Here is a 12383-nt window from a genome sequence, read left to right on the forward strand (position 1 = left end):
AGATGAAAATAAAAAGATGTGAAATAAAATATTAGAAATTACTAGTTTTCAAATTTTGGTGCATTGATTGTTTGATTAGAGGAGAGTTTATTTTACTTTATTAATATAGATAGAAAATGATTTAACAAAAAAATGTATAAGCTGTTTCAAATTTTGATACCTTTATTATATATTGAACAGCCAATTAAATTCTAGATTTTTTATGATAAGTTAAATTATCTTTTAGTTATATTTAAAAATACTGTAGTATTTTTTAACACAATGATTTTTAGTCTCCAAATTTTTAGCTTAAACAATTACAATATACTTCATCCGTTCCTAAAAAATCCATGTTTTAGAATTATCATTTTTTTTTATAAAACATATTAAAATTTATCTATAAATGCATAGTTTTTTGTAATTTTATATTTTCTATATTTTTAAACCAATAAAATTTTAAGAAATGCAATTAATTTTCTTAAACTTCACAATTTTTCATTATTAGTTGACAAAAATTGCATTATTTTATTTTTTAAACAAAAGTTTTCTCTAAAATATAGATCTTTTAGGAACGTAGGAAATATTACGGAGGAAAACATATTATTTTTACAGAAAACTTGTAAATTACACTCAACTCCACAACTATATAAACATGTTTAAGAAAAAGAAAAAGTAAAGCCAAACAAAAACAAACCCAAGAAAAAAAAAAGTGAATGATCATTGGTCTTCATCGAGGACCAGAGAGCTCAATGGCTTCCACCACAAGTGACGATTCCTGGATATAATCAGAGTAATATCTTGCATGCGGCGATGAACTCACCATCCCCGACGGCAATGGAGGAGGCAGCGACTTTGCCCCACCGCTCTGCGACGCTTCCCATCTATCGGCCAAGCCGTCGCCTTCAAGCATCTTCATAACTTCTGACATTTTAGGCCGATTAGATGGATTGAACTGAGTGCAAAGAAGAGCAACTTGAACGATTTCTTCCAGCTCCACTCTATCGTACTTGTCGTTCAGATCTTTGTCTATTAACTGTTTTAGTTTCCCTTCTTGATGCAGCTTCTTCACCTGCCATGTTGAACAAGTTTCACTCTTAGACCAATAAACCGACCAAACCGAACTGAAATGTAGTCTTTCTTCGATACTGACTAGCAACCCAATCTAGACCGAACCAAAATTTCAAGATTATATTAATGAACTGGAACCAAAGGCTATCCTAAAACCGAAATTAGATCTAAAACCGAATCCAAATCATGGTTTAGTCTTTCTTCAGCTTACAATCCAAAATAAACCGAAATCAAATCAAAGATTACCAAACCAAACTATTAACGGCATTAAGTAGTTCAAATCAAACTGTAACCAAGCACGAACGCAGAACCGAAATTTAACCAATCTCGAGGATTAATTCTAGACCGGTTCTGAATCCCATTTTCGATTTATTTTGGTTTAAGTTTCCTCTGAAGCAAGACAGAACCGAACCAAACCAAACCAGAATTGCGACCAATACCTCCAAAGATTCTAGGAAATGAAGCAAGAAACAGAGAAAAGAAGACTTACCCAATCGAGCATGACCCCTTTCTGATGCGAGGAACGGCCAAAGTCAAGAGCTTTCTGACCCGTAATGAGCTCAAGAAGTAGTATACCAAAGCCAAAGACATCAGTTTTCTCCGAGGACTGACCAGTGGACAAGTACTCAGGTGCAATGTGGCCAACGGTTCCACGGACCGCGGTAGTGACATGTGAGTCTCTATGGTCTAGAAGCTTGGCTAACCCGAAATCACCAACGACCGCCTCAAAGTCTTCATCCAATAGAATGTTAGCTGCCTTCACATCTCTGTGTATAATCTTCGGGTCACACTGCTCATGGAGGTACACTAATCCCCTCGCAGTACCGACCGCTATCTTCTTCCTTCTCGACCAGTCTAACGCTGGTTCTCCCCGGATATGATCTAACAACAGTTTCAGCAAACTTTAAAAATCTCGAAAAGGAGCGGAAAAATACCGAAAAAATGGTTTTGGAAACTACATTTACCTTTTAAGCGTGAGGCCACGCTCCCATTAGGCATGTAAGGGTAGACCAAGATTCTCTCGTTGTTGCTACTACAGAAACCGCGAAGCCTGAGGAGATTGCGATGAAGAGCCAGACTTATAGTCTCTACCTCCGTCTGAAACTGGACTTCTCCGCCAGCAATGTTACAGTCTTTGAGACGCTTTACAGCCACCAAAGATCCGTCGCTTAAGTGTCCTTTGTACACAATCCCGTATCCGCCTCTTCCGAGAATATTCTTCGGGTGGAAATGATTCGTTGCGGATCTAAGCTCCTTGAATGTATACCTCTTCAAGTGCCCTAAGCTCACCTCTAGATCATATTGTTCTGCAGAAATAAAGATGGGACTGTTTTCAGAAAAAAAAAAAAAAAAAAGCACAAGATGATGGAAAAGCAGAGAAATTTTGAAGAGACTAAACCATTAACGTCGAAAAATATTTGCTTGTTGCGTCGATATCTCCACCAAAGAAACATTCCACTGGTGAAGATAACAAAAAATGCAGCGCTGAAGCTCGCGGCGAATGCAACAGCTACGTGATGGCCATTGGTATGAGTTCCTGAATCATCTAAAAATAGAAAGATGTTAAGATAAAAAGCTATATTGACGGAATAAGTAAAAAAGGGACAGATGGGTTAATAATACCTGATGGAACATCTTGTGGAAGCGTGAGAGGCTCGGGGAGGACAGCAGAACAGTTATTTGCAGCAGCTTTTGGGCCACAGATTAATGCGTTTCCGATCACCCTTAAAGTGTCCAAGAAACAGAACAAACTTAGTTTCGCCTCAACGGAAAAAAAAAAAAAAAAAATCAAAGTAGTTGGATAAAGTTTGGTAAAGTTTACTTGAAAGTTCTGGCAGACACTTTTGGCAGCGAACCGCTAAGATTGTTATACGAAATGTCGCTGCACATTAAAGAATCAAAATAACAAATAAGTTGGTAAGATTGTATTGAGGCAATAGAAAACAAAATGTAGGGACATACACTAGAGTAAGTCCCTCGATCTTGGACAGAGACTGGGGGCAAGTTCCTGAAAGACTGTTATTGTTCAACCGCCTGGAAAAAAAGACAAAAATGAACAAGAACGGAATAAGACATTGAGACTTGAACTGGAGTTTGAATCCCAAAAAGGAACACTCACAAGTAATTCAAGTTGCTGAGTTCTCCAAGTGAGGCCGGTATCTCCCCGGTGAATGAATTGTTGGAAAGATCAAGTGTCTGAAGCTTCTCCAACCTCCCAATCGTATCAGGAATTGGGCCAGAGATTGCGTTGTTTTGCAACAACCTACATCACAAATCTTATTAAACTCAACAACAATAATTTTTTTTAAAAAAATTACAGAACTAGAATTAAAGATAGTGAAGAATCTTACACAGATTGTAGATAGCTGAGGTTTCCGATTCTAGGAGACAATGTACCAGACAAGCTTTGGCTAGGAAGTCCCCTGTTTCATTATGCAAACAAGACATAAGTCTCAAATATCTACTTGGCTTATTTGTCTGGTGTGTACTAGAGAAAAGAGAAGACTCACAGTGCAGAGACATAGCCATCAGTGCAAGTGACCATTCTCCAGCTACATGGATCAACTGAATTCACATCCCAATTATCTAGAACATTGTACGGATCATTCAATTCACTCTTTATAGCCACCAAAGCCGTCACTGCTCATTTCAGACCAAACAACAACAAAAACAAGAAAATTCAGATTAAGATAACAAAATCTAGCCTCAAAACTCTTGTGAATTCTCTCTTTTGCTAAAAGCTGCATTTTTATATTGAAACAGAAGAAAAAAAACCCAGAAATCTTTCATCGAAGAAATAAAAGTAAAACTTGAGCTGGTATTGGTGAGAGAGCATTTAAAGCTGGTATTTAAATACAAAAATAACACAATCCACACAAAACATTCGGCCACAATTTTCGCAAAAACGAAGAAACATTACATAGACAAACAAACATGATAAATTTCGCAGAGAAACTCCAATCTGAAGTACTTATGTTTTAGACAAATTAAAAATTAACTTTTTTTTCCTTTTATTTCAGAAACAGAGATGGCTCCAAAGAAGAAGAAGAAGAAGAAGAAGACGACTGACCTTCATAGTTAACACCAGTAGGAGAAAGTGTAGCGGTAGTGACATCATGGAACCATACCAAAACCAGAAACCCTAATCTCCAAAACACCAATCTTGCACCTACCATGGCAATATTCCCTCTTACAGCAAATCAACTTTTCTATCTGTAAAAGAAGTTCTTAGAAAACCCACAAACTCATTTCTCTCTCTCTCCCAAATGTGAATGAAAGACTTGGCCTTTGTCTCTCCTATCTTTCTATCCTCTACTTCCCCTGTCTTTTTCAGACACAGAAACTACCTTGTGCAATCTTTTTCAAGCAATGGACCTCTTTCTTTCTAAATACAAATCGAATGGACTGAAAGGAGAAGATCCACAAGAAGAAAAAAAAATGACGCCTTGTTAAGATACCCAGCTCAGAAAGAGAATTTTTGGATGAAGCATTAAGAGAATGAGTGCTCGGAGAAAGAAGAGAGAGGAAGAGAAGGAGTAAGTATAAAAAAGTATGGAGAGAATTATCCCGAGAAACAAAGCAAACAAAACCACCAAAATGCCCTGAAAGTCTGAGAATTTTTTTCTAGAGATCTGAGAAAAGGAATGCACAAAAAAAAGCACTCGACTGATACTGTTTTGGTTTTATTATTTTAATCGTTTCTTTCTTGGGTAATTATTGAGTAGTTAATCTCTACAAGACTACAACATTCTAATTTTAAAGTTAGTCTCCTTGTTATTCAACACCACTATTACCTAATCACCTAATCTCATTTGCCTTCTCTCACTGCAAACCACCAAATTAAAAATGACAGAAAGAAAAAACGGAATTAAAAATTCATTAAAAGGGACCAAACAAGCAAAAACCCAAATGAAAATGCCAAAAACACACACACAGAAAGATACTGACAGAATAACAAGAAAAGAAGAGACTCTCTGTTTTTCTCCCCTTTTTAAGTCTACACTCTTTTTGAAAATTATATTAGTAGGAAGAAAAAATAGTGTAATTTTATGTTTCATGATTTCAGTTTAAATTGTTTGCACTTTTGCTTTCGGACAGATTTTTCAAGGACACTTTAATATACAATGATCTGATTGGACTGAAAGGATGGGTCACAAAGAAAGAAAGATCAAAAGAAAAACTTAAACATAAGATTTTTATCTGCTTTTTAGAAAAGTTACGGAGTGAAAAGAAAAAAAAAGAAGAAGTCCTTTTTGTTGGGCAGATCACGTTCATGGCTTGTCTCTTATCTTGTTGGCTTTTTCTAGCTTCAATTATTTTTATCCCTTTTTCAGTTTTTATCACACCAAAATTATATATATATATTTATATATATATTTATATATAAAAAGATAACCTCCTTTTCTACACCAGTTATTCACAATCTTTTTTTCTTTTAAGGTTCCAATTATTCACAATCTTAATACGAGTTTTGATGTACAAAGCATTGTATACAAAATCTTCAGTTTACATTTTCGTTGTACCATATACACACAAATACTTTTCAGCTGCATGGCTAAGGATTGTTGTAGTTGATTTGTGAGTTTTTCCTTTTCATTTATAACTGAAGATTTATTTTTTGAAATCTCGTTATATAACTTAAGATTTCGTAGGGAAAGTATTACTATAAGTTACTTCTTCAGTTTCAAAATGTATATTCAATGATATTTTGTAATCTATTTTAAAATTGTTTGAATAATTTAAAATGCATAATTTAGTGATACATTTTCAACAAAAATAACTTTATTAATAATTTTCGTGGCTTAAAACATCATACATTTTACAACAGAATATTTTGTACGAAGCCTCAGACATACAATGCATATGGTTGACTAAACCTATTATTTGTGGTTTCGAAAAATCATGCTGCTTACAATATCGAATACGTAGACACTGCGCTATACAAATAGTCTGAACACTCCCGCACAGACTAAATGTTGCCAGTAAGTGCGTAGTCACATACAATTAAAAGTAGAACACCAAATTTCCATACAAAAAAGGTACACCACCAAATTTGCTAATTGTATGAAAATAGTGCATTTTCAATGTTCAGATTAGAAAATTGTCCCACAAGTGTTTGGGTATGTGAGCTCACTAACTAATCTTTCTCTTAATTCCTAACTAAACTATATCCCTAAACTGTTTAACTGCCTTCTATCTTCTAATAATTTTAGTAATATGGATGCCTTATGATTCTTTACTGCTAAAACGGGTAACTATATTCATGCCGACATGTGGAATTCTTAAATTCCTTTTATAAAGTCTTGTTTCTTGGTAAAATGATAAGTTTTTTTTTTTTTTTTTTGTAATGTGTTTTCAAATGACAAATAAATAAGCATGCTATGAAATTTTTTTTTTTTGAAACTTCTTGTTCGTATGCTATGATATTTTTCGAACGAGTGATATACTGTGTTTTTGGCACATTATATGTATGTCTTACTAATAGTTTTCAAGGTTTTATCGAGTCTTTTTTAGTCCATTTAAGTCATTACAGGTCTGGAATTGTATTGGATGAGAGATATACCAGATGGAAGAAAAAAAAGAGAAAAAGAGTGTGAATTGGAGTCTTTCGCGCAGAATAGTCGACCGGAGCAGCCCGAGTGTCTGCTCCAGCGGCAGAGATAAAAAAAAGAAGTTTCCAAATATTTCAATATTTGCCCTAGATTTCCTATTTTTCCCTATAGCCGCATGTGGCTCCTATATATATAGTCTCCTATTTATTACTCTAGACCTACCTTAGTTTTTACGCAAGAAAGACCTGAGAGAGCTTTGATTTTTGGGCGATTGCTACTTGTAAGGGAGAAGACCTCATCTATCTCCTAGAGACGATTATCATGAACCCTCTGATTTCTATTATCTATTATATGCAGTATTATTCAGAAATCATGTTTCTATGTTCTTGTGTTATGTCTGAGTAGTCACCAAGTTAGTTTAGGGTTCTAGGGTTTTGGATTCGTAAACTGAAGCATAAATAAGTCATCTTAAGATTGTCTACATTCATATATGTTCTTATTGCTTGCATTGAACCGATCACTTAGTGCATGAATTAGGGTTAATCAATTTAGCTAGCTGTTAATTGATAACTTGATATGATTTGAATGAATTTTGCATCCCTAGTCAGCGAGAGTAGATATTAGGGTGTACTGTGAACATATCGGACTTGATCTCTAAAGCTTGCTAGCGCGTCTTGATCCAAACGAGAGTTTAGGCATCAATACCGACTTGCAAAGGAATCAATACCACGAAAGTGAGTTGATTCAACCTTAGTGATCCGAGTTTAGATTTGTTATAAACTGAACTTGAATAATTGCTTGGTTTGCGATTTCTATACCTGGAGAAGAAACCCTAGACTAGCGCCTTTAAATCAATTCAAAATAACCTCATCTTGTTACTTGTTATTTACGTTATTGACTTCTTTAAAAAAACTCCCACTTGTTTTAGTTTAATTCTGATCCCATAAAGATAAAGTGTGAATTAGTCATCTGAAATTGAATCTAAAGATATTACAACTACACTGTTAATTTGACAGTAGACAAAAATTTAATTTTAGTGTATCAACGAGCAGCAGAATATAACAGATTGGTTGAGACTTGAGAGTAGAGAGAAAAGAGATAAAGCAACGGATTCGTTTAGGGAAGTCTAATACGCATGGTATAAACTATAAACTACTGTGCATTTGCTAATAAACAAGCGAATAATACGAGGCGCATTAGGTCACCAGTTTAGTTAATTGAAATATACTTCCAATGGTGAGTATAATTGAGAAATATCCCAAGAATCGAGAAGGCTTAAGGTATATTTTGCATTGGGGAAACCCAAATATTCTCTTTAATAGTAATTTATAATATGTAGAGAATAAAATGCAAGTTTAGTTTTATATTTGGGAGAACCTTACTTGGATAGATAAACCAAAGTTTTCACTCCATACAGGATGAAAAAATGCAAATTTGTTTATTATATTTATTTCCATTCAATTTACTCCCATCACGGAAATGACTCTGAACTTGTGATTGTGAAAAACTGATCATAATAGAGGTGGAACTCCAAGTTAATTAGTACATAATTCAAAATTTCAATATGTAACAAACTAGAAAGAGTTACTTGCTTAGGCTTTTTGGCGTTCCGAGCCCCATTTAGAATTTTTCTTTTGATGAAATATTTAATGTATTAGAGGTTGGTCGCCTTTCGCGCGGAATATTGTTTTATTGTTCTTAAATATGATTTTTTGATGATGTGCTTACGTGGTTAGTATTTATCCCTGTTCTTGAACGCGCTAGGCGCTAGTCGGGCGGTCGGGTTGGGCCTAGCGCCTAAAGAGAAACTCGGGGATTAATCGGAAATTATGCGGGGCGGAATTTTTAGATGGTTTACTGTGTTATAAAACATGTTAATCTTTAATTGTGTGTAACATTAATACATTTTCATGTTTAAGATTATATAAAACACACAAATAGAATATATAAACTTAATATAGTGTATTTTTCATCAAAATTATGAATATAAATGATATTTATAAAATTTTAGATCAAATAAAAAATAAAAATATTATTAAAAATAAAATAAAAAAAATAAAAAAAAATAAAAAATAGATTAGGCGGCCGCCTAGGCGGCTAGGCGGTCATTTAGGCGGTCTAGGCGGAAAAAAATCGGATATCCGATTTTTTTAACCGATTTGGCATAAATCGGGGCGGAATAGTGATTTGGCATAACCGATTTAGAACAGAGGTATTTATTCGTAAAGATCATTATTTGATGTTTATTATGTTATGTAGTAGTTTGTAATAAATTAATATATTATGTGTTTGTGTTTTTAATAATGTGTTGTTGTATGTATAATACTACTTGTTAGTGGTAAAATGGGTTTCTGATGTAAAACATATTGAATTTCAATAATTTTGTCTTTAGGCATTTGTTGATTCTAAGATTAACGGCGTCAAAATTGTAGTTTAATTTTTCATATTTTTGTACATTACCTTTTTAGGTGTTTTTTACATTCTCCCCCATCTTTTGACATTGAACCAGACCCGTCCCTCCTTTAATGCAGGTGCAACATTGGCTTCAGGCCACAAATATAAAAATAAAATATAGGCCACGCTAACCAAAATTGTATGTAGCTTAAATGGTTTAGGAAGATAAGTTGGATTTTCTTGTCCCTAGTTCGAGCAATACCAAAACCCATTTCTTACGCTTTTGTTATTAATAATTTTATTTATAAGGGCCACATATCTGGACAGGCTTTAACCCTCATAAAGTTTTGGGACGGCACTGCATTGAGTCATCACCATCTATGTATTTCGTTTACCTCTCCGGTGTGCAATGCTTCTCACCATCACTAGGAAAAGACCCACTTATGTGCTCTTGTTTTTCTTCATCTTCTTTTTCTGTGAGATTATCTTGTATTTGTTATAGATCAGACATATTAGTTTCATGTTGTGGAGTTATTTTTTACGGCGTTGTATGTTATTTCGGTCAATATTGGTCCTCTTTTTTCTTAGGTTTTGGCTAAGGTTAGAAATTACATCTCATTGGGTTGGATTAGAGTTTAGTTGTCATTGATGTTGTTTTCCTCGTAGCTGGTTTGCCGTCATGGTTTTCAAGATCGGGGTTTTAGTGATCTGACTTCTATGCTCTTTTTCATAGCTCGAGGATGGCTCAACGGTTTGTTGATTTCATTTTGTCTCTTTTTATCTCTTTGTTCTCTCATCTCGTAGCACCTTTTATCGTTGATTACGTCTCTTGTGGCTCTCCCTTTCGCCATATTTGCTACTCCAGGTTCGGATAGTGTTTTTCTCTGTGTATGCTTTTACGCTTGGAAGGTTATTTATGGTCTCAAGATTAAGCTTTGGTTTCTCGGTGGTTGGCTTTTATTCTCCCTCTCTCAGGTTGTTTATCTTCTTCTCATGCATCCTTTGGTGTAGGTGTGCGGAGTTAGTCTTTTGGAACTTTATTTTCTTGTATTCAGAGTTTTGTGGTTCTTCGCTGGCATGAACGCCTTGTATGTGCTTGTTTATTTTGTGGGGTGATTCTTATATCTTAGCTGGTGGTTGTGTTTCCAGTGCTTTAGACATGTGTCTTTTTGTTTCGTGGTGACTTTGTTCTTCCGATGATTATTTTTTCTCTGACCCACTTTTTTGGTTTTTTACGCTGGTGCTTGATCTCGATTCTTTGTGTTCTGGGGATTGCTTTATCTCATATATTATCTTTTTACCTTTTTCTGAAATATGTTTGTTTTAGCCGAGACATTCTATGGTAAGATGAGGTAGGTTAGTCTTCTTTGTTGATCCTTTTTCAGCTCCAAACATTTATTGAGTTAGTGTTACTATGATATTTTACTTTTTCTCTATGACTGTGAAAGTTTTATGTTTAGATTATGTATTGCACTCTAATTTTTTCTTATTAGTTTGGTCATTTTATATTTTTAATAGTTAAATAAATATATAATTTGTAAATTAAATAATAAAAATAGTTAAAAATAATAAAATAACAAAAATTTATGTTATGTTTAGTTGTGAATAAATTAAATATGTAAAATATATTTCTATTATTTTATTTATTTCTTTATTCATCTTGAATTTTAGTGAACAATAAAATAGATTATCAAACTTCATACGATGATAGTTAGTGCAAAAAAGATTAGATAGTTCACGATTAGAAAGTATTTGGCGAAATTGCAATAATATGAAAGAAGGACCTGAAATGTAAAAAAAAAACATGGATGGCACGTGTCGCAAAAACCCCTGCCATGTCAGAAGAAGAGAAAAAATCAACTTTATATATATAGATTGTTCAACTTTGAAAAAAAAATATGTACAAAATGTGTTATCTAATCTATTAATTTAAGGTTTTATTTTTTATATACTTACAAATGTTGTCATTTAAGTTTTGGAATTATTCACATTTCATTAGAAATAAATCTATTATTATAAAGAGTTTTTTTTTTCTAGTGTTGCCACGTCAGCAAATAAGGTTAGGAGAGAGTGACACGTATCAACTCAGTTCCGTTGCTTTCGTTTCGTTTGGTTGTAGTGGGCCTAACGAGATTGTTCTTTGTTTTATTTTTTGGTTGGTATGTTTATGAGCTTCAATTTTTGGGCTTACAAAATCAACACACAAAAGTCGCAACGTTTCCACGATATCCTTCTTCGATGATGGGTATCTTCTAGGGTTCTTCATATCCTGGAATAGAACAAACTAAAATGGAGGTTCTTGTAGGAGACGGATTACATCCCTCCACAAGGCCCATCAAATAACAGGCCCTAATCTAGCAAGTCGGATCGATTTGGTCGGCTCGGTAGCTAAACCTATCGGCTTGACCTTAGAGTATTTTTTAGCCGGTCGAGTAATTCAGCTAAAAGTGCCCGGTTTAGAAGGAGCCTCATTTCGGCCCGTATACTCGGCCTCTCGTATTAAGGCCCAAAGGGGCACGAAATTAGGGCATCTGGGGAAGGAGTCCTATAAGAAGGAAAAAGGAAGCAACAAGAAGGGGACTTTTTGAGGATTGAACACACTGAGCGGCTAGATCTAGGGTTTTAGGTTATCTCTTTGATCTTGTTACTCTCCGATCTTGTTGCTCTTGAATCTTCTTGTCACTCTTGTAACCCTTCAAACCAAATCTAAATAAAACGTCTTTAGCCATCCCATTTCTGACTTCTTCCATCTTAGTCGATTGAATCTCGTTCAAACAATTGGCGCCCACCGTGGGGCTGTCTAAAGTAACGTTCTAGATCTACATGGTTCAAGATGATCCCGAAGCCGCGCCACCCATCGCCGCAGATTTTATGAGCTCTATCATGGCTCGACTTGCTCGTCAAGACGAAGTCCAAAAGACGACCAACGACCAATTAGCTGCTTTGGTCGCGGCACTCACAGCTCTCGACGGCCAAACAAGCCGTCCCCAGCAGATACGCTGTCGCCTCTTTAACACCAACCCAACGGCGACCGGAGGCGACCATATCTCAGACGACTCGGAGCCTAATGAAACCCTTCTCGCCGACTATCCCCCAGTAGGTTCTGATCTCGCAACCATACGCGAGCTCGCCGAGCTCAAACTCAGCTTCCAACAAATGAGCGAGAAGTTCCATCAATTAACCAGCGCGGCCCCGCAAATCGAGAGCGTCCTCGCTGCAACATCACACACTCCGTTTACTAATGCTCTGACCAGTGTGCAACTCGGAAAGATAGAGAAGCTGCTCCTATCCGAGTACAAACCCGGTGGAGACCCAGTGGAACACATGACAGCTTTCAACATCGCGATGGCACGGGCTCGACTCCCCGACGAAGAAAGGGACGCAGGCTAC

The 12383-nt window shown here is 35.5% G+C and overlaps 1 protein-coding gene across 2 annotated transcripts; it reads right to left on the reverse strand.

The window, feature by feature from the left end:
- Window positions 1-562: 562 nt before the first annotated feature.
- Window positions 563-4864, reverse strand: LOC106312827 (protein NSP-INTERACTING KINASE 3). 2 transcript variants are annotated; one of them, XM_013750494.1, is made up of 11 exons: window positions 4118-4864; window positions 3558-3687; window positions 3399-3470; window positions 3167-3310; window positions 3010-3081; window positions 2870-2929; window positions 2671-2771; window positions 2447-2584; window positions 2013-2354; window positions 1538-1929; window positions 563-1048 (listed from the first exon to the last, which is right to left on the reverse strand). In XM_013750494.1, the coding sequence occupies exons 1-11, from the start codon at window positions 4221-4223 to the stop codon at window positions 707-709; spliced, it is 1899 nt and encodes a 632-aa protein (XP_013605948.1). In that variant the 5' UTR covers window positions 4224-4864; the 3' UTR covers window positions 563-706. The 2 variants fall into 2 exon arrangements, with proteins under 2 accessions (XP_013605948.1, XP_013605946.1); XM_013750492.1 differs by having other exon boundaries at window positions 2447-2593; window positions 4118-4863.
- Window positions 4865-12383: the final 7519 nt, after the last annotated feature.

This window comes from Brassica oleracea, chromosome C1 (genome assembly GCF_000695525.1).
Source record: "Brassica oleracea var. oleracea cultivar TO1000 chromosome C1, BOL, whole genome shotgun sequence".
In the NCBI taxonomy this organism is placed as follows: domain Eukaryota; kingdom Viridiplantae; phylum Streptophyta; class Magnoliopsida; order Brassicales; family Brassicaceae; genus Brassica; species Brassica oleracea.